The sequence below is a fragment of the Haematobia irritans genome, chromosome 1 (assembly GCF_050003625.1).
Source record: "Haematobia irritans isolate KBUSLIRL chromosome 1, ASM5000362v1, whole genome shotgun sequence".
NCBI lineage: Eukaryota > Metazoa > Arthropoda > Insecta > Diptera > Muscidae > Haematobia > Haematobia irritans.
Genome location: NC_134397.1, coordinates 197,000,276 through 197,023,321, shown reverse-complemented (window position 1 = coordinate 197,023,321; position 23,046 = coordinate 197,000,276). Strand labels below are relative to the sequence as shown.

At 36.0% G+C, this 23,046-nt stretch overlaps 3 protein-coding genes across 3 annotated transcripts; all 3 read left to right on the top strand.

Annotated features, from left to right (window-relative positions):
* Nucleotides 1–1,904: 1,904 nt before the first annotated feature.
* On the top strand, nt 1,905–10,743 carry Cpr92F (cuticular protein 92F). The gene is made up of 2 exons (XM_075292481.1): nt 1,905–2,122; nt 8,409–10,743. The coding sequence occupies exons 1-2, from the start codon at nt 2,111–2,113 to the stop codon at nt 9,591–9,593; spliced, it is 1,197 nt and encodes a 398-aa protein (XP_075148596.1). The 5' UTR covers nt 1,905–2,110; the 3' UTR covers nt 9,594–10,743.
* Nucleotides 10,744–16,131: 5,388 nt separating this feature from the next.
* Nucleotides 16,132–18,807, top strand: LOC142234296 (uncharacterized). The gene has a single exon (XM_075305395.1). It carries the CDS (start codon nt 16,132–16,134, stop codon nt 18,805–18,807), a length of 2,676 nt encoding a protein of 891 aa, XP_075161510.1.
* Nucleotides 18,808–18,982: 175 nt separating this feature from the next.
* LOC142234288 (uncharacterized) lies at nt 18,983–21,309 on the top strand. Its single transcript, XM_075305384.1, has 2 exons — nt 18,983–21,100; nt 21,220–21,309. Exons 1-2 carry the CDS (start codon nt 18,983–18,985, stop codon nt 21,307–21,309), a joined length of 2,208 nt encoding a protein of 735 aa, XP_075161499.1.
* Nucleotides 21,310–23,046: the final 1,737 nt, after the last annotated feature.

Sequence of the window (23,046 nt, the reverse complement as noted above, 5' to 3'; positions counted from 1 at the left end):
ATATCGGTCCATTTACGGTACCCCCCCCCCCACAATAGAACTACAAATTAGTGGTATTAAAATGAGATTAAGTTATATTACGCGGAGTCGAGGCTGATGAAAATGCTGGATTCGGAATCGAGCAAAATTGGCTCGACTCCACAGCCCTGTTTCTATCTGCTATCTCCTTCATGTGTTATTAGAATCCTTTAAAAATGTGTAAACGATACCTTAGTTCCCCAATTCAGACTCGACTTCATATAGAAATTATGCTATGCTTCGAAAAAAAAAAGTCTTTAAAATAAGGTGTTTAAAAACATATTCTATTTTTGAACGCTTTTTAGTTCTTTAGTCAAATTACAAAAAAATTAAAAAAAAAAAAAAACATTAAAAGACTCAGAATTGAGAAATCGAAGTTGACTTTGGTCTAACAAAATTTTCGTTTATGTAATGATACTCATTTTTAAGTCGAGTTACTTAACCATAAGGACAAAATGACTTGGTTGAAAAGTTTATCGACTTTGAAACAAGGAAAACAACTTTATATCAGAGAAGGGAGCCACCGTGGTGCAATGGTTAGCATGCCCGCCTTGCATACACAAGATCGTGGGTTCGATTTCTGCTTCGACCGAACACCAAAAAGTTTTTCAGCGGTGGATTGTCCCACCTCAGTAATGCTGGTGACATTTCTGAGGGTTTCAAAGCTTCTCTAAGTGGTTTCACTGCAATGTGGAACGCCGTTCGGACTCGGCTATAAAAAGGAGGTCCCTTGTCATTGATCTTAACATGGAATCGGGCAGCACTCAGTGATAAGAGAGAAGTTCACCAATGTGGTACCACAATGGACTGAATAGTCTAAGGGCGTTTTCGTTTCGCAAAAAATATGTTGCCTTGGTGTTACACTACTTTTTTCGTCATTATATATTCACTCAAATTATAGTGTCATTCCAAAATTATTGTTAAAAAACTTTAAATGTAATTAAAACATCCATCGAGTTGAAACACATTTCTATAGGAAGATCCTTTTGTAGGTTAATTTAAAGTTCTGCTTCTATGACCGTTCATACGAAAAACACTCAAGTATTTGATGCTGTAGATTCTGTGGAATATTACAAAATTTCCGTATTGGCGCCTTCACCACAGTCATTGCACAGTGTGGTGTTTTAGAGGCTTACAGTGCATTTCAATTAGTTAATAAAAAATTCTTATTATTAATTCTTGTTTTTGTTATTTTGTGTGTGTGTTTTTTTACTTTAGCTGAATTTTGTACCGCAAAAAAAAAAAATATAAAAACAAAACCAAAAGAAAAACAATAACAATTTAAATTCTTGGGTGTAGTACGATTTTTTTGCATTTACGTTTTCATTGGTCGGGTTACATTCATTCACTCATTCATTCATTAGCCATGTTCGCTCTATTTTATTATAGGCAGTGTGTGTGCGCGCATGTGCAGCAGTGGAATGGGTTGTTTTTTTTTTACCTTCATTTACCTTCATTTACCTTTGTCTTTGCATTTGATTGTTCACTAATCTATCTGAGCACTCGCGCATTGTTATTTTCTGTCCGTCTGTCCGTTCGTTCGTTTGTCTATCACTGTGTGTGATTTGGGCTGTTGTTGCTGCTGCTGCTGTTACGGCGGCTTTTATTTTGCAGTTCTTTAACTGTCTTCTGATTTGAAAAGCCAAGCGAAGCTCTAATGCACCCCTATGCATATGTACTGCCGCAAACACCACGAAGCCTGTGTACATAGTCCAGTTAAGGTGGTGGTGGCGGCATGCCATCGGGTGGAATATGATTTTTGTCTAAGATCTTTTGTTTTTGTTTTGTGTTTTTCAATTTTGTGCTCTGGTTTTCTATGCGATTTGTAGCTCAGACTAAACGCTCTGATTTGGGGGTATATATTGGCGCAGCTTGGCACTTGTTAGCACAGTTCGTTAACAGTCCTAGTCGCGATTCTAGGAGGTTAAGCCCACTGAGCGTGTGTTTAGTTTCAAAAACTAATTTAATCAAAAACCAAGAAACAAAAAATTATAATACAGGACATTGTGTGCCGTTGCTTTCAAATTGTGATTCTAATTGTTTAAGAACTCTTTAAGTGTGATTTTATATATTTTTTTAATTCTTAGTAAACATGAAATTATTTGTAAGTAATATTTGTTTGTTACAAAAAATTATATTCATAAAAGAATACTAAACATTTGTTTGTGTCAAGAATGAAGACAAGAATATTGTGTTGGAACATTTTCGGAAGAAAGCAATTTAAAGGATATCGAACTAGGTTAAAAAAAAAACTTGAAAAATAAATTTTAATGTAAAAAATCTTAAAATAATTTAAAGTGATAAATACCATACATTATATGCTGTATCCTGAAGTAAAAGATATATAGATATTTTCAAACCATATATACTGAATTTTCAAAAACAAAGGGAATGATCGGAGAATTGTAATTAAAAAATAAATAATTATCATAAATCGCTTTTCCTAAAAAAAAGTTGCGATTTTTGACTAAGCATGAAGTTATGGTTCGGAAATATAAACTTATAAAAGATCATTATGAACTTGATAAAAAATCATTTTAAACTCTGAAAATGGACTTATATAAATATGGTTTAGGTCCCAAATTAGTGTAAAACTCGACCAGTAGATAGTGTAATTCTAGCAAAAAAAAATAAAATAAAATAGAATCATAGATTTTAGCAAAAAAATCATAGATTTTAGCTTATAATTCACTTCCACTTTTTATTGTTCCGGAATTGAAAATTGTTTCGTTTTAATTGAGTTGCAAAACCTCATATTTTGTCATCATATGGGCATACTGAGGCGTCATATTAATCTTTAGAACAGTTCATATTAATATTGAAAGATATACAAACTAGGAATTGTATTAAAAAAAATATTTCAAGTAATTAAGCGACTTCATTTTTTTCATTCAATTTTCAATTCATCGAAATGTCTATATCCGATCATCAACTACTATATATATTTAATCAGGAATAGATATGCAATATAATATTGCGACATAATTCAATCCGTTTAACTACATATGTGTTGTGGGCATGATTCGATAATATTTTATTTCTATCGAATGTATCAGTCATTTATGAAATAAGCCGCCATAAAAACTATATAATCTTTCGACTTGACCTCTTATGGTCCTAGAAGGCATATTTTCATACCCGTTATAACAATTGAGTATTTGATGGTTCTTTAGTCCCGAAAAACAAGAATCGAGGATGACATAGCTTCCCACTATTTTCTGTGAATAATACCCCACGAAAATGAAGCTCAAAACCTAAATGAAGGTGACCCTAAAAAATTGTATTGAAAAAACAACACCAAAATGTTTATGATTTTTTTTTGCCCGTTTAAATTCTGAAAATAAACCACAAAATTCGAAATAAAATAAATCCCAATTCTATTGTTGGGATCATGCCATAGATCCTTTTGTTGTTCCCAATAGCATTGTATTGAAAAAGTTTTGATTTGGATGATAAGTTGTAAGACTTTTTCCTATATATAGATCTAGTTGGCCAACGCTAACTCAACGCGGTAAAAGGCCTTTGGAATTTTTCCTATAAACAGAGACCAAAATAGGCTAACGCGATTCCAAAGTGATATAAGTGACCGGCTTTTGGCTGGGTTTTAAGATTTTCTTCTATGAACATCAGGTCATTTGTACACAGTCGTTTAAATCAAAAGTGAAATGAGCCCTAATTTTGGGGTAGATTTGCATGCTTCCGTTACATTTTGTTGGGGCTCATATCGACTAATTTAATTTTTGAGTGTATCAAGCTAAGATCGACTATAGACTTTGCTGGTCCATATTCTGTTATAAACTCCATATAAACTGATCCCTCAATTTCACTTTTGAAGTCTCATTTCATTATGTTAGTTTAGCTTCCTCCAGCCATCTACCAAAAGTTGGCTCATATCGAAGTATATATTGGTATAATATCTATATGGAAATGTTCCCCGTATTTATTCCATGTCCGTATACATAGTTTACAAATTCGCAAAACATTCTGTTTCCAAAAACTTTTTTCGAATTGCATTTTCGACCGTTAAAATAGTATCTAGAATTTTTGATTTTTTTGCGAATTCATAAACCATAACAGGAGATAGCTAAGTCTGTCCATTTATTGTTGTTACTTCAAAAACTTTCGTACTTAGTAAAAGCACCGTGGTGCAATGGTTAGCATGTCCGCCTTGCATACACAAAGTCGTGGGTTCGATTCCTGCTTCGACCGAACACCAAAAGGTTTTTCAGCGGTGGATTATCCCACCTCAGTAATGCTGGTGACATTTCTGAGGGTTTCAAAGCTTCTCTAAGTGGTTTCACTGCAATGTGGAACGCCGTTTGGACTCGGCTATAAAAAGGAGGTCCCTTGTCATTGAGCTTAACATGGAATCGGGCAGCACTCAGTGATAAGAGAGAAGTTCACCAATGTGGTATAACAATGGACTGAATAGTCTAAGTGAGCTGCCACCTAACCTAACCTATTAAAAGCAAAACGTGATGGTTTTAGTTTAATTTTATTATAATTTTTCCTAATTTTCCATAGTTCAATTTAAAGTTTCTTTTCCAAGTATGTCTCAAAAGGTTTATAAACTAAACGTTTATATAAAATTACCCTAGAACTACTAAACAAGCCGAAGAAAATGTTCGTTTTATTAATATAAGTAATGAACTACTAACCGGGTGATACGGTCTTGATTTGATGGTAATGATTTTTGTCTTTAATTTTAATTAATTTTTTCCTTTATGAGAACGAGTGATTTCGTAAATGTTAGTTAAAAATTAACCAGATCATTAAATATTCCTTATTTAAAAAACGCACAAGGGACGCTTCTAAAAAGTGGAAGACAATTTTAATTTTCCCACGAGATAATTCACTTTCCCATAAAACAGTTAAGTTTCCTTTTTTGTGTTATAGCCAAATTGTTTTTCTTTACACTCACATAATCGTTGTTGCTAAATAATTTCAATTTAAAACTGTTCGATTTTTCATACAATATTTCGTGGCATTTCCATTAATGTATATATTTCAAGTGCCATATTGTCTATATTTATGACTTTACACTTCAGAAAACCTATAGGGTAAATAATTTGTTAAATCTCACAAAAAAACTGTGGTACGTTTTTTTTAGACTGTAGGAAATATGCCAGCATTTCTGAAACTATGCAAACCCACACAGCACCAGTTAAAAGAAAAAAATTGCTTTAAGAAAATATATCCCATAACTTTAAAAACGAAAACAAATTAGCTGCATTTGCTGCAGAGAAAAAAGTTTTGAAGGTGTTATTGCTCTTAAAATTATTTATTAAAATTCATCGACACACACACATATGCAAATGTTAAATAATTTTTTTCTTATAATTAATTCATATTAATAAAAATTATTACTTTCGAGATGGTTAGATAGTCCCCAATATAGCGTTTGAGCGTTGGATGAGTTGGGTGTTGGTAGCAATACCAGAATATGACTCAAAACAAAAGACTTAAGACACGAACTTGTAATTCAATAAGACAAATTTTCAACCATATCAGAAAAATATCTTTTTACCACAAAGAAACCTTACAATTAGTCTAAGGTCAAGTAGCTCACTAATCAATAATAAATTTATAATATTGTATATTCTTGTAATGAATTATTCCATCAAAAGTCATAATATTCTTAAAAAAAAATTGTACAATCATTTGCAGAGATTGCATCAATGCCATTACATACAATTATAAATTTCAATAGTCTATTATTACAAATAGTGTTTGCTTGAATGATTAATACAATTATTTTTCTTGTGGTTTGTTTGTTTTTTTTTTTTTTTTGTTCTAAAACCTAAGCCAATGCAAAAAAAAATTAATCAAATGAAATTATAGTATTGTCTTAATCTTTAACGAAAATGAAGACGGCCGACAGAAATAGAAAAAAAAAACGAAAACCACTGAAATGAAATTGAAAAAAAAGTGAACTCATTCAACAATTACCACAGACACCATTAGCATAGTCATGTTGTTAGCATCCAGAAGTTGAAAACGAATGACACTCATGACAAAAGCTTGTGAGCAGCAGCTTTGGGATTAGATGGATGTTTACTATTGCCTATGCTAAATTCACAGTGATTTAATTCGGTGTGAATTTTAATTCAATATTGGGGATATGTTTATAACCAAGAATGTTTTAAAGAGGATCTGAATGGTATGTCACACTGTATGTGAGCACCACTTTCTGTGAGTTCTGTAAGACGGAAATATGTAGAATGTATTCATATAAAAACTGCTCAAAATCTTCGTATTTTTAAGTGCCCCCTAGAGGCAGTTAAAGACGATATTTTGTTTGGGTTTTGTCTTAAACTTAAAGCCTGAGGTAGATGATATGCAGAGAATATAAAATATAACGTGATAAATACCGAATAGAACAGGACATGTGCGCATCACCAACAGAGTCAGTCTAACATAGCCTTGAAAGTCCATAGCTCCGTTTAATTATAGTTTTCAAAATATTGATAAAACTTTAATTTCAATCTTCATGAAATTTGATATTACTAAGATTTTGGTACAATGGAAAGAATTTAACAGTACTTCGTTTCACTTCTAGTTCATTTACACTCGTTATACTCGAGTGTCACATTGGCTCACTTAAGCCATTAATGAATTACAGAACTATTTCAGAAAATACCCCAATAAAACCATGACAATCTGTATTGGAAGCGGGCATGCTAAAACAGTTGCCACACGTACCAAAAATAAGTTACCAAAATTTGATGAAAATTTTACCAAAAATCTACCAAATATAAAAAAAATTAATTTGAACATATTTATCAAATATTTTTGATAGAAATGTTTTACTATTTTATTTCAGTAGTATTTGATCTCTCCTAGTAGCGACAATTTTTTGGATTTATGGACTTTGATTGTATTATCTTACACGAAAATTAAATAATTAAATAAATTAATTTCAAAGATATTGAATTTATAGAAAATTTTCTGAAAATTTTATTTTCATAGAAGCATTTTCTCAAAATTTTATTTCCATAGAAGCATTTTCCCAAAATTTCATATCTATAGAAATTTTTTTCTCAAAATTGTATTACTATAGAAATTTTTCTCAAAAATGTATTTCTATAGAAAATTTTCTTCTAAATTTTTATTTCCATTGAAAAAAATTTCCCAAAATTATATTTCTACATAATTTTTTCACAGAATGCCATTTCTATAGAAAATGTTCTCAAAAATTTATTTCTATAGAAAATTTTCCCAAAATTTTATTTCTATATCTTCTTTGTTGGGAGCCACCGTGGTGCAATACAAGGTCGTGGGTTCTATTCCTGCTTCGACCGGACACCAAAAAGTTTTTCAGCGGTGGATTATCCCACCTCAGTAATGCTGGTGACATTTCTGAGGGTTTCAAAGCTTCTCTAAGTGGTTTCAATGCAATGTGGAACGCCGTTCGGACTCGGCTATAAAAAGGAGGTCCCCTGTCATTGAGCTTAACATGGAATCGGGCAGCACTCAGTGATAAGAGAGAAGTTCACCAATGTGGTATCACAATGGACTGAATAGTCTAAGTGAGCCTGATACATCGGGCTGCCACCTAACCTAACCTAACCATATCTTCTTTGTTGCAGAGGAATATTTTGTAAAATCGACCAAACCATCAACAATTCTATCAATCTAACAAACAGTAAAAAGTCTACCATTTTTTGGTAGAATTCGCCAAAATGAACATAAGTACCTTGTGGCTCAAAAAAGTATTTTTTTGAACCTGAAGAACGCCCTGGATCATAAAAATGTTTCGGCCGATGTCCACAAAATATTCAGTGCAACTATAATCTTAACATATAACTTGAAAATGAATATTCTTAGTATGACTTAAATTATTTATAATCAATCTATGAAGAGAACCACTGTATGCTAGCCGGTATTCGTTTTAGCAAGATAAATGCCGGTACTGGAAAACAACTGAGGTGGGTCAGTCATAGCATTTCCACATGCAATAAATAAGAGAGGCATAATAGAGGCGAAAAAAATACTCCATAACAATTATAGATATTTTATTGTTACACATGTAATGAATGATTTCAATCACATGGTAGCTAAAATTCAGACTCTTAGGCAATGGTAATAAGCATGTGCTGACCATTTAGCTTGTCCATAGCATTAAATCGGTCAAACATAGATATTGACCATTGGTTTGTTGGAAAATTGGTATGTAGACAACCATGGCGTAGTAATGGTAGTAATATTATGGTTTTCCTCCACTTTTTTTCATAAATTGCTAAAGCAATCTTTACAGCTATTCCAATATACTTTTCAGTATAGAAATAGCAATATATCATGAGGGAAATGGATTGCACAAATCTTGTCTTCATATTCATGTCTAGAGTTTTTAGATAATATCTTTGATTATTTTCATGTCATAATTTCAGATCATTGCGACAGCCCTGCTGGTGGCCAGCTGTTCTGCCTCCTATCATGGTGCCGTATCAACACAATATGCCAGCTTGGATCCTCACAGTCATAGCTATTCGTATGGTTACTCTGATCCCAATTCACAAAAACATGAGACCTCCCATGGTGGTGTGACACACGGATCTTATTCGTATGTGGATGGTCATGGTCATGTGCAGTCAGTACATTATACAGCTGATCCCCATACTGGTTTCCATGCTACTGGTACTAATCTACCCAAAGCTCCTGCTCCAGCTGCTCCTGCCTTGGCTCATTACGGTGGTGCCTACGATCATTATGCATCTGGACATGCCTATCATGGACCCCAGGCTCATATTACATTGACCCATGAAGGTGTACCCCACGATACCCCCGAAGTTGCTCATGCCAAGGCTGCCCATGCTGCTGCTTATGCCGCTGCCGCCGCTGCTGCTGCCCATAGTGGTCATCATCATTTGTACAAACGCTCCTTGTGGGGACATCCCGGATTTGCCCATGCCGCTCCCGTTGTATTGACCCATGGTGGTGTACCTGTAGATACCCCCGATGTACAAGCTGCCAAAGCCGAACATTATGCTGCTCATGCCAAAGCCTTAGGTGCTGCTGCCCATGCCCATGGTGGTGCCCCTCACGATACCCCTGAAGTTGCTCATGCTAAGGCTGCTCATTTCGCTGCCCATGCTGCTGCTCGCAGTGGTCATGGAGGTCCTGCCCCTCATGCTTTGGCTGCCCATGGTTATCATGTCCCCGTTATTCACAATGGAGTACCAGTCGAAACCCCTGAAGTCCAACATGCTAAGGCTGCCCATTTTGCTGCCGTCGCTAAGGCTGCTGCTACTGCTGGTCCCGCTGATCATTCGGATGATGGTCATTATGACGGTCGTTACGATGGTCATTATGATGGTGCCTGGGCTGGTGATCACTCTGGTCATGGTGGTTGGGCTGGTGACCACTCGGGTCATGGTGGTGCCCCATCTCACTATTCCACCTCTGCCCATCATGTTTCCAGTGGTCCCTATCACGGTCCTCTACACTATCCCGTCATTCACAATGGAGTCCCCGTAGAACCCGCCGAGGTACAACATGCCCGTGCTGCCCATTTGAATGCTGTGGCCGCTGAAAGTCATAACTCTGCCGGTCATGGATACTATGGTAAATGGTAAGAGGCCTTGCCTACAGCCATTTCCCTTCGTCCGCAACACAAATCCTGGAAACCCCCATATTATGCCACTGTTATAGGAGTAGAAGAAACAAAACAAAATAGCCCACGGAACTGATTCAAAGAAGGATGTCTATAATGAAAATGGATATTGTTAATGTATAAATGCGTATTTTATGTTTTATTTTGATTATTTTAGGAAGGTTAAGTTTGAAACATTGAAGAGTAAACAATAGCACGCTGCTCTAATGCTCTAGATTTCTTTGACAATTATCTCTGTCTTGTGAATATCTTATTCTTTAACTCTAACTATTGACTCTCTTGTACTTATTTTTCTTTTCATCTTGAAACACAACACACGCTCTATTTTTCGGAATGCTTCCTTGAAAGGAGAAGATTCGTTTAATCTTGCCCAAGGAAGATTTTTCTATATCTCTCTTGTTTTCTATATATCTCGATCTATTACCCCACATTAGGGTGTACCTACTCAATATTACTGTATTTCTCTTTTCTTTCAAAGGCTACTAGATTTTCTCTCCAACTGTTTTTCTCAACAAGTTTCCCTAAACTTCCATATCTCTTATCTTTCATTTCCTTATACATGACTCTCTTAGCAACCCATCTATGGTTATCTTCATTTCAACTTTACTCTCCTCTCCTTGAAAGATATCACAATGGTCTCTTCTTAGTTTAACTCTTGTCATTATTACTTAATCTGTTCTTCATCGCTCCCAATTCTTACCAAATCCTTTGTTTCTCTATAGACATACTCCCATTTCTTATGCTCTTTAACTCTTTAGCCACTCTCTTGCCTTGCTAAATGTAGCCAAGCAATCATATCACTGCCTTGATAAGTGTTTACTTTCACTATCTTCTCTTTTTTCTCTTATACATCTTATATTACGACTCGCCATTATATCGAATATTGCTGGTGACGAATATTAGTTTAACAAATTCTTATATCCCTCCAGTTTCCTGCATATATAACACATAAAAGTTGTAAATATAATTGTAAAATATTAAAAAAAAAAATCGAATAAAAAAATAAAATCTATGTATATTTTATACAATGTTACTATATATTATAATGAGAAACACAGCATGCAAAGACAAATAAACGATACGAAAAAGTATTTGAATAAAAAAAAAACAAACTAGTGACTTTATTTGAGGGCGGAAAAAATTGATGGGATTAATCTGAAGATATTTGGAATAACATATTGGGAGCACAAATTGAAAATACATCAATCGAAGTATTGACCATGTTGAACTCTGTTCCAACCACTAAACCAAACCCTGAATTTAGTTAACTGAAATTGAATTGAAATTATTGTTTACTTATTTAAGTGTAATTTCTTGAATTATGAAAGTTAGTTTTAAGCGGCATTAAATTGAATTGAACATGAATTACTACGGAAATGCATCGATTAATCTTAGTTAAGCGGTAACCCTAGAATCTTTCCCCGCTTCATGGGGAAAGCTTTCACTCAATTAACTTGAACATATTCGTTAAATTGAATTGTTGTTATGTTCTAAATAACAATGTCTGACCCTTTGGAAATCTTTGATCGACTTGTAAATTTCACTTGAGCAATACTACTCAACTGGGTAAGCCGCTGTTATCTTGAATAAACTATTGAGAAAAAACTGAAACTGACCTACGGCCTTTTATTATCTTTTCCTCTGTTTCTTTACTGTTCTGGGAGTTACACTTATCCACACAGTCCATTCCAGAAATACACCCCGGAATTGTACATGGTCCTATCGAACCGTCAATAGAACTGCGAAGAAGATACTTTTGAGAAGATAACTTGGATCACGTCCACCGCTTACATAAATTTACATTTTCAAAGAAGCTCTTCATCGTATAGTAATGGAAAAAAGGTATGTGAAGTTTATTGTTTTGTGAACGAAAGCAATTTATTTCGGGTATATATTGGCAATTTGGTAGAAAGGAAAATACTCCGGAAATTAAGTTTTTATGTGAAAGTACATTTACCCGTTGATTGGGAGAGCTCAAAGTCATTTACACACCGCTGGTGTAAATTAACCGCATTTTGAAACGAAACTCTGTTAAGTTGTTGCAGTTTGCTCGTTCTGATTGAAATTATTTGGTGTTTCACGAACACCTCGAATATAATTTAAATATTTAGCGTTTCGGGAAACGCACCGCATATCTTGCATATTTGATGCAGGATTTTTTGTTTTCGGATAAATTTGTCAAATAACTTTGGAAATTTCGTGGTTGGTATTTCGACCATATGCTACGGTTTACGGTGGAGAAGAAAATGAAATCTATGTTAACCACGACATATCAGCGGCAATATTGCAGTTCATATGCGACCGATGACATTTGCTGTATACATATGGTATGTTAACGACAGGGTCGGCTTAATACATTTTGCTTCACGGAATGAACATTTATTCGTAAATTTGGTCTAACATATCGCAATCCCCTGTAATGCTTGGTATCATCCATAGCCAACAGTAGTACTCACACATTATAACATACATCCACACGCCACGTCTGTACGAGCTTTATCCCTCTACAGCATATGTTAGTAGCATATGGCCTAAGGTACGATACATATTAGACAAAACTAGGAGATAACGAAAAATCTTTAACAGTCCACCATAACACTCACGCTAAATCATTCTACCATCGATCTGACATTCATCACAATTCCAATCTCCATGCTTAGGAGAGCAGCAACATTGATATGAGAAGATCTGAATTTAATTCCCATCACGATTTCTGTTGTACCATACATTTTTTTATTTGTAGTTCGGAAGCGAGTTCTTGCATTCTTCTTTGCGCTTCTCTGCTAATGTTCATTGAATTCGCCGTATCGCTGCGGCAGACTAACCACTGTTAAGAGAATCGAAATAAATGTTAATTTCTCTTCATTACATTTCTAACATCTTTAAAGTAAGCAGTGCACATTTGAAATATCTTACTTGTCAACTTTTCACTAGTACTCTCTCTCATTCTTCATTTGCATTGTTGCCATAATTTTTATAGAGGAGGGAAATTTGTCCGGAATTTGATTGCTATTTATGCTCGCACAGGGAGCTGGACTAAATGTTTAAACATATTTATTTAATGACCGTAGCTGATTTTGCCAGCACTGGGCTCTCATAAACGCTCCATTAGGCTTTGATTTTATGAATCCACCCGAAGGTGTTGAACAACAATCCGGCTGTCCCTTCACAATACGGCATCACTGTTTTTAATGTGGTGCTATAAAGGCATGTAATTTTCGGCGAAGTGATTTCAAAGAGAGGGTAATTAGAGAAAAGAAAGAGGGTATTGTCAAATTCTGTCAATTACCGGCTCCACATTTTAATTGTGATCTGACGCAATACAGATGTCAAAACAATTTTGAATTTGTTAAGAATATTAGAATTGGCTGAATACGGAAAGGACAAATTGCATATACACTTTAAAAGAGAGGAAAATTCGGAATTACGTGGTTTTGAATTCATTTGGATATTGGCAAATTGATAGCAAGGAAATTTAATCGAAGACTTGGCAAAAATTATGAGAAGAAGTCGCTGGAAGTAGGAATGTACTATTGGCTAAATTTTTAATTCTTTGTGGATTGGCATGAAATGGAGCTGCATGGTAAGTACAGCAGCAATACAGCCTCATAGTTGAGCATACGGTTGATCGAGCAATTTGAGTACTTTTTTTTTTGCCTAGCGGTGCTGCAAAGAATATGCGACGATGGTAGATGAGGCGTAAGGTGAGGGGTGTTGACGATTTATGATATTTATGGCAGGTGAGTGCGTATGGATGATTGTGTAATATTGTCAAGTATGAATATGTGTATATAGACAAATGCGGGACTAGGAGAAGATGCTAAGTCACGAGCACATACCCTTTGGAAAATATTGATATTAGATGGTGTAGCAATCAACCGAATATACTTGAAATTTTTTGACACCGTATGCATTCTCAAAGCAGAAATAATTGAACTATGTTCTATGTAAAATGTACTATGTAAAATCAAATCGAATCACAACATAAACATAAAAACACAGTTTTATGGGAAAAGGCCGAGATTCGGGGAACCTTAAAAGTTTCGGCTATATACGGAATAAATTAAATTAAAATTTGTCATTTGTTGAAAAATCTGATATAAGCTAAATTATTAATATCTGATAGAAATCAAACTATTTGGAAATAAATGAGATTTGTATTTTTTACTTTACTGCTGATAATTGAAGATTGAGGAAATACTGGGGCACTTAGTGCACGATACTTTTTTATATGTCCGTACAACACTTACGGGTGAATATTTGACAAAATTGAGTTTATGGTTGACAAAGAAATTTGCTTTCCTTCTGCCGAACAGGTTTCACTATTTGAGAATTTACTATCATAAAAGGGATAGAAATTTCGCCCTCAACATTTTCTAGTGCCGTAACTGGGAGAAGTTCGTGGGAGTATCGCTTATATGAGGTTGTAATTACGTACGTCGTGAAACTATATTTGGATAAGAGACTTTTCTGTTGTGTAAGATTTGGGGGAACGCCTATATCTTTCCAGTTGGATTTGTCATTCTGTTCCATTTGGTGTAGACGCGAAACATTTTCATAAGACATAAATAAAGAATCCAATTCTAGTCTCTCGTGATTGGGAGGTATTTGAATTCGTCAAAATTAACTCCTTCATTAATCGGAATATTGCCCGAGAGTGGAAAAGTTCTGCCAAGGAAATTTACTTGTCGGTTTACATTTTTTTGTGTGATTTCTGCAATGCGCTGTTAAGCCGTGACCTACTGCAATCATTACAATCACTTTTATCATATAGTAATTCATGCTTGATGATTCTGGCAATTATACAAGATTTTTTATGTCAAATTGGACTTATGCGTACTGCCTCTGGACTTTATACCCACGTTTGGTTCATGCACAGAAGAAAATTGAGCCGTTTTATAGGAAGAATGAACTACCTCGCACGAAAATTGAACTGAATTTTACTTCATTTTTTGAGATTTCCACAAAGCGTTGTTAAAACCAGGAAATTTTAATGGCCTGTTGTACTTTTTAACTGCAATTCAAAAAGTTACATCCTCTCATAGAAGGAAAAAGTTAACTAAAAGTAAAGAAGAAAATCATTGGCGCCAAATCATGACCGTTTTAGCCATACAGTAGTTCATTCTTACTATTTTTGGGAATCGTACGAAAATCTTCGTTTGGTTTAGTTCATATTGGGCTTATGTGGACGGTCATTGTACTTTATACCCTCGTTTAGTTCGGAAAAAAAAGAAAAAAAATTCTGAGGCATACTTAAAAAAAAAGTAAGATTTCATTAAGCTGTGGAAAATTTCGATAAAAATAATAAAATTTAACTACTAGCAAATATTTTTTTCCAATAAAAATAAGTTAAATTTATCGTTAGTTTACTACGGAAAATTTTTTCTGTGTGGGGATTTGAGACATAAGTAGGTCCCGGAGTGGCGACGATATACAGCTTATGTTGGGGTGTCGGATTATATGACATTGTGAATGCTGCTTCTAAGTGTTCTGTCAATGTAGTAATGCTCAAGGGTGTGAACTGGGAAATTCGAAATACGAAGCTGACACTACTGAGAGCTACCATTATAAGCTGTTTTCTCATTCTGAATGTTACTTTTGAAGAGGGCTACGTTCTAAGGTGTCTGCACTGGAATTATTGGAGTCAGAATCAGATTGATTTGACATTGCTCTGGTGAAATTTTATTACATATGAGTGATGAAGTTTAATGTATTGGTGCTCTAAGGGATTTGAGATGGTGATCAAAGGGTTAACGGTTTACGCTTGATGCAGTTGGGTAGCACGTTTATCATTTATCATATAAACGGAGACATTTGTATTTTTCATTTGGGGATCGACGTTTCCGAAGTAATGGAAATGGTTGCTCTATTTATATTTCATATTCATACTGTTATATGATACCTGAGATATCATCGGATCCTTTGAGACGATTCTGTTGCTCTGGAGAGATATACAGTTAGCGTTGCCATTACGAAACTGTAACATTAAAAATTCTCACCTATATATTTACGTACGAATATACAGAATCATTTGGCATTGGATTATCAGTTATACTTAACATTGCAAAGCGTTAGAAATCTGGTATGGGGAAAAGAAATTGTTCTTTGTGGAACTGAAACTCGGATTTATTAGAAACTCTTATCTGATTTACTATTATTTTGTTCCCTTTGGTAATAAAACTGCAAGACATTTATATCGTTTGAATAATTTTGCGATTTTTAGAAAATTATCTCCTGCAATTGTGTTTATTGAACCGTTTCTTTGACTGATACACTTAGTGCTGTGGTCATTTTTCTGGGTTTGAGTTCAGTTGTTTGGATACGGTTTTCTTATAACAACGTCAACTAAAAAATTTATTTTCTTCTCGGACCAGTTGGTCACGTATTGTGCGAATTTTTCGGCAATTGATGTGTCGGAACACACACTTTCTAGTTTGAGAGTCGATCTAGATGATCTCGAGCGTCGTTGGCGCGCGTTGACACAAGTATACGAAAATGAGATGACATCTGAAGGGGAATGCTCTAAAACTGAAATGGAGTCGATTCACCTGAAATTTAACGAATCGTGTAAATCTTACAAACAATGTAAGACTTCGTTACTTGATCTTATTGACATTGAGAGGAATAAATTGGAAAACACTTCAAGACGAACTGATCATCCAGGCAACTTGGCCTCGGATGAAACTGGGTACGCAGTAAAAGTTCCGCCGTGCGATACTGAGCTTTTTAGTGGTGGATATGACAAATGGCCTAGTTTTAGAGATATGTTCTCTGCCATTTATGTCAAACATCCTAAACTGTCTCCCGCGCAAAAATTGTTTCATTTGAGAGCGAAAACACGAGGCGAAGCAAATCAAATCGTGAAACAGTTTGCTCTGACTGATGATAACTTTATGTTGGCATGGGATGCCCTGCGACAACGTTACGAAAACCAGCGCATTCTCATTAACCATCAACTCCGGAAAATATTTGAGACTGAACGCGTGACCACTGAAAAAAGCAAGACTCTTAGAAACTTGCAATACACTATGAATAATTGTCTGTCTGTTCTGAAGACTTATAATATTTCTGTTGCTTCGTGGGACCCTATATTGGTATATTGGATGTCCTCAAGACTCCCTGATGAGACTTTGGCTGCTTGGGAAAATTCATTGACTGACCACAAGAAGCTGCCTTCGTGGGATCAACTCGACGAGTTTATTACGAAAAGACTTAGCATGTTGGAATCGATTTTGGACATGAGGAAACCATCAAGTCCTCCTGCAACTTCGCAGAAGTCACAAAATTATCATACTAAGACTGAGCGAAACTTCAAACCTTGCAAAGTCTGTAAAAAGGATCATTCGCTACGAACTTGCCTCAAATTTATCAATTGGAATCCTGCGCAAAGAAAAAAATTTGTGACCGTCAACAAAGTTTGCGAAAACTGCTTATCTTACGGGCATAGTACCCAAAATTGTAAGAGCGAGCACCACTGTCAAAAATGTCAACAGTCTCACCACACTTTACTGCATCCTGAAATTGATAACAATAAATCTAATGAAGTAAATCAAAGGCAACAGCAGACACAGGTTTCGGCGCACTATGTAGATTCACAATCAGACCAACCGTCCACATCCGCGGCAGCATATACACCACCTATCTCATTTGTTCAGTCAAATTTCGCTCGAAGTGGGGATTGTACTATTTTGCCCACTGCATTGGTAGACTTGGAACATTTGGGATCCCGATTTACAATTCGTGCATTCATAGATCAAGGGTCGCAGGAAACATTTATCTCAAGTAGGATCATTAACCGATATTCGATACCAACTAGGAAGGGTTATACGACAATTTCTGGTCTCGGCGGAACTGTTTTGGAAAATTCCTCGAAGCTTTGCAATTTAGTGTTGAAATCAAGGAAATCTGATTTTAAACTTAACGCCTCAGCAGTGGTTATTACAAATATGAATCATCTGATGCCGTCTTCACACATTCGCATTTCTGATTGGTCAAGATTAGGAAAAATTGACTTAGCTGATCCCAACTTTTATAAACCTGCGCCGATAGATATTTTATTAGGAAGTGATATTCTCCCATTCATTCTGAAATCTGGTGTGCGAAAGAAGGTGTCAGGGGATCTTTTAGCACAGGAAACTGAATTTGGCTGGATCCTAAGTGGTCCTTCAAATACTAAATCTGTATCATCTTTTGCTTCGTTTGTAACTTGTTCTAACTCACTAAATGAGGAGATACGAAAATTCTGGGAACTTGAAGAAGTCCCATCGTCGCGAAATCTGGCGCAAAATGACGTTTGGTGCGAAGAATTTTATAAGAACACAACTATTCGTCGATCTGATGGGAAATACTTGGTTAGGTTGCCATTTCGTCATGATTTAGGTACAAATATAATACTCGGATCATCGAGACGCGCTGCAATGGGACAATATGTTCATATGGAAAAAAATCTGAAAAAGACACCTGAACTTGCTCTTGAATATTCGAATGTATTATCGGAATATATTGAACTGGATCATATGGAGCCTACTACTTCAAAGGAAATCTTCCACAGTTCTAGATATAAGTCATACTATCTTCCTCACCACGCCGTCGTGAAATCTGATCGGGTCTCAACAAAAGTTAGAGTTGTTTTTAATGCCTCAAAGAAATCATCTACCGGCATTTCATTAAATGACATTTTACATACTGGACCAATACTTCAAAATGACTTGATGAACGTTATACTGCGATGGAGGTTTTTTAGATATGTCTTTAATGGCGATATTCAGAAAATGTATCGTCAAATTTACGTACATGAGGATGACAGACATTTTCAGCGTATTCTATTTCGGAAATCTGCGAAGGACGAAGTTACTGATTTCTGTCTGAAAACTGTGACTTTTGGCGTAAATTGTGCTCCATTCCTAGCGATTCGGACACTTTTACAACTGAGTGAAGATGGGAAATCTACTCACCCTACTGCATCAGAAATTTTACAACGCCAAATATACGTCGATGACATACTCTCAGGTGGGCACTCATTACCTGAAGCTGAATTTTCCTTACTACAGGTGATTCATTTGCTAAATTCCGCTGGTTTCCCACTTAAGAAGATTACTGCTAATCATTCTCAAATTCTGCAAAAAAATAACCCCGGAGGATCTTCTTCACGAAGAATTTCTAAGACTAGAAGATAAAAGTGAGACAAAAACGTTAGGCATTCGATGGAATGCAATGGCTGACAATTTTCACTATAGTGTGTCAAATATAACTGTTCCTTCCGCTCCTCTAACGAAAAGGAAAATATTATCTGTCGTAGCAAAAATCTTTGACCCCGCTGGTTGGTTGGCTCCTATTGTAGTCGTGGCAAAAATGCTTCTTCAGCAATTGTGGATCGATGGTACAGACTGGGATGAAGAAGTCAAACAGCACTCATTAGAAAAATGGAACGTTTTCATTGCAAATTTTAGCGGTATTGAATCTATAAGGATTCCCCGCTGGATATATTACTCTCCGGAAAAAAGAGTTCAAATTCATGGGTTTTGTGACGCCTCTGAAAAGGCATACTGCGCTTGTATTTATATTTGCACTTTATCATCGCTGAAAGTTCGAACTGCTTACCTACATGCTTCGAAAAGCAAAGTAGCGCCTTTAAAAACTGTTAGTTTGCCCAGGCTTGAACTGTGTGGGGCTGCACTACTGTCTAAATTATTGAAATCTGTTTGTCAAAGCTTAAATGTGTCCATTTCTGATATATACTTATGGTCCGATTCCACTATTACGTTGGCGTGGTTGGCTAAACCACCGTTTCACTGGAAAACGTTTGTTGCCAACAAGATATCAGAGATTCTAGACAATGTGGGAAACGCCACCTGGAGGCATGTGCCCACTAATGAGAACCCTGCTGATATAGGAACTCGGGGATGTACTGCTAGCGAATTGAATTCCAATACACTGTGGTGGAATGGGCCGAAATGGTTGGTAAAGCCTCCAGAATTTTGGCCAAAACCTGTAACTCTCAATGAGCCAACTCTTGAAAGAAAAGTGATTACACTGCAAACCCAAACTGAAACTGAGGACATATTGGAAAGGTTCTCATCATTTGATCGTGCTCTTCGGGTTATATGTTTTATGTATCGTTTCATAAGGAAATGCCAAAAGCAATACTGTTCTGAAATGAGAAACGATTTCATTACTGCTACAGAAATACGAACTGTTAAATTGCGACTCATCAAACTAGCCCAACAACGATTTTACTTTTGCGAATATAATGCGCTTGAAAATAGCCACGCACTTTCTTCTAAAAGCAAGTTACTAACTTTAAATCCATTTCTGGATGAACATAAACTGCTTCGTGTCAACGGCCGTTTAACTAATGCTCATTTGAACTACGCCGAAAAATATCCAATAATTATTCCGGAACAATCGAGATTTTGTAAATTGTTAATTGATTTCACCCATAAGATTCTTCTACATGCTGAACACCAAAGCATGCTGCGCGCTATTAGAGCAGAGTTCTTTATCATACGTTTGAAAAACGCCATACGGTATTGTATTCGAAATTGTCGAAATTGCACCATTTATAAGCAAAGAATCCGAAATCAAATAATGGCTGCTTTACCTGTTGAAAGATGTACTTTTTCACTGCCTTTCACCAACACTGGAATAGATTTCGCTGGACCTTTTGCATTGAAGACATCAAAATTACGAAATGCTAAATTACAAAAAGGATATGCCGCCGTTTTCATCTGCCTGTCTACTCGAGCTGTTCACTTAGAAGTCTGTTCTGATTTATCGACTGAAGCCTTTATGGCAACTTTTAATCGTTTCGTAGGGCGAAGGGGATTCCCAAAAAAGGTATTTTCTGACAATGGGACAAATTTTGTTGGAACTAGTAGGGCTCTATCTAGAGAATACCAAGTGTTTCTGAAATCCGCCGAAAAGCATCTAGTTGAACGTTACAATATACATGGGTTTGCTTGGCATTTTATTCCCCCTCATGCTCCACATATGGGCGGCTTATGGGAGGCCGCCGTCAAAAGCATGAAGACTCATTTACGTAAAGTAGCAGGTAACCTGAAATACACTTATGAAGAATTCTCAACTTTGTTGATTAGAATCGAAAGTGTACTCAATTCTAGACCTCTTTCTCCAATAAGCGAGAACCCTGAGGATCTGACTCCACTTACTCCTGGGCATTTGTTAAGAGGAGCCGCCTTAACTTCCATCCCTGAGGAATTTTCTGATAATATGTCATTACTCAACCGCTGGCAGAGACTGAAGACAATTCAAAATCATTTCGCAAAAAGATGGAAAAATGAGTACATCACTGAATTACAACGTCGATATAAGTGGAAAACTGAGCAAACCAACCTTAAAGAAAATGATTTTGTGTTAGTTAAAGATGACAATTTACCACCTACTGAATGGCGACTGGGCCGTGTTTCTAAGGTTTATTTCGGCTCTGACTCTAGAGTTCGAGTAGCCGAAGTAAGGACTCAAAATGGACCAATTGTTCGTCCATTGGTAAAGCTCTGCATTCTACCAGTTGCCAATTAAATTCCGTAGTTTTGTCTCTCGTTCACAACTTAATAAACTTTACTTTACAGCCACCTATCAAGCCAACCAAAGTGTCGCGTATGCTGCGCCAGACACACCTTGAAAAACTGTGCAATGTTTCATCGAATGGACGTCAATGAGCGTAGAAGGCAAGCAAAGGAAAGGGGTTTCTGTTTCCGATGCTTGTGTCCTTCCCATACACGTGAGTGGTGTCGTTCACGGAAAACTTGTAATGTATGCGGCTACAACCACCATACTATGTTGCATGTTGACGATCATTTGAAGAGGAACTCTAATCGTGTCTCCAAACACCTTGAGCAACAAAAAGAAGTCCTTAAGCACTTCGTACAGGTGCCGTCAATGTCATCACCATCCCACGCACACGTCCACTGCTGATAGACGAAGTGTAACAAGAAAACCTGAGCCTTTGGTGCACGAACGATTGAGCCAGCGTTCGAAAATTCATGTATTCTTGCCTACGGCTTTAGCAAGGGCGTTAACTACAAAAGGACCCGAAAAAGTAAGAGTGATGTTGAATTCTGCGGGTGTCCAGACAGTGATTCTACGGTCTTTGATAGAACGTTTGCACCTTAGAACTACAAAAAATCAAGATAATGAATACTGTACCATAAATCTTCAATCGTACCACGACCCTTCGGCGAAAGTACAAATTACTGGAATTGTAAAGACACACTTCAATACTCCACTTCCACAATCTACATTGGAAAAGAAGCTACAATCCGTTTATGACCATTTAGCTACTTTAGCGGATCCTCATTTTTACAGACCATCCGGAGTTGAAATCAGCATCGCCAACGATCAACTATCGAAAATCATATTACCCGGTTTGATACAAACTTCATCTGACATGCCTATAGCCCAAAGTTCCAGATTCGGTTGGATAATATCCGGATCCTGTCGATATTAAGTTGCATACAAGCAAGGGGGGCGGAATGTTGAACTCTGTTCCAACCACTAAACCAAACCCTGAATTTAGTTAACTGAAATTGAATTGAAATTATTGTTTACTTATTTAAGTGTAATTTCTTGAATTATGAAAGTTAGTTTTAAGCGGCATTAAATTGAATTGAACATGAATTACTACGGAAATGCATCGATTAATCTTAGTTAAGCGGTAACCCTAGAATCTTTCCCCGCTTCATGGGGAAAGCTTTCACTCAATTAACTTGAACATATTCGTTAAATTGAATTGTTGTTATGTTCTAAATAACAATGTCTGACCCTTTGGAAATCTTTGATCGACTTGTAAATTTCACTTGAGCAATACTACTCAACTGGGTAAGCCGCTGTTATCTTGAATAAACTATTGAGAAAAAACTGAAACTGACCTACGGCCTTTTATTATCTTTTCCTCTGTTTCTTTACTGTTCTGGGAGTTACACTTATCCACACAGTCCATTCCAGAAATACACCCCGGAATTGTACAGACCAACACTTGTAATTTTTCTGGCAACATACGGATAGCGTGACGAAAAAACGACTCGTCTTTTGACTCAATCTACCAATCGACCACATTTTTTAAATCTTTATAAGAATGAAATTGATGATCAGCCAGATCAAGCATCATCGAATGGAACAAATGGTAATCAGAAGGACCAGACTACTGCACCACTTTATAGATCTGCATTTTCGATACCATCTCAAATCCTTCAAATTGTGTGCTTGCCATATCCCAGCAAAAAAAATTGGAAGTTGTTCCAAAGACTTTCAAAAATTTCCTCCCAAAAATGTTCTTTATTTTAACTACACAGGACATTCTTTTAATTCAATTATTTATAACTCGCTTTTTCATATTTTTAGTGAGTAATTTGAACTTTTTTGTCTCAAATAGCTTAAAAACAGATAACGAATTAATA

Coding starts and splice junctions, on each gene's coding strand:
- LOC142234296 (XM_075305395.1), top strand. CDS start 16,132: ATGACATCTGAAGGGGAATGCTCTAAAACTGAAATGGAGTCGATTCAC.
- LOC142234288 (XM_075305384.1), top strand. CDS start 18,983: ATGCTTCTTCAGCAATTGTGGATCGATGGTACAGACTGGGATGAAGAA. Junction 21,101..21,219: donor CTAGAGTTCGAGTAGCCGAA/GTAAGGACTCAA, acceptor TTTACTTTACAG/CCACCTATCAAGCCAACCAA.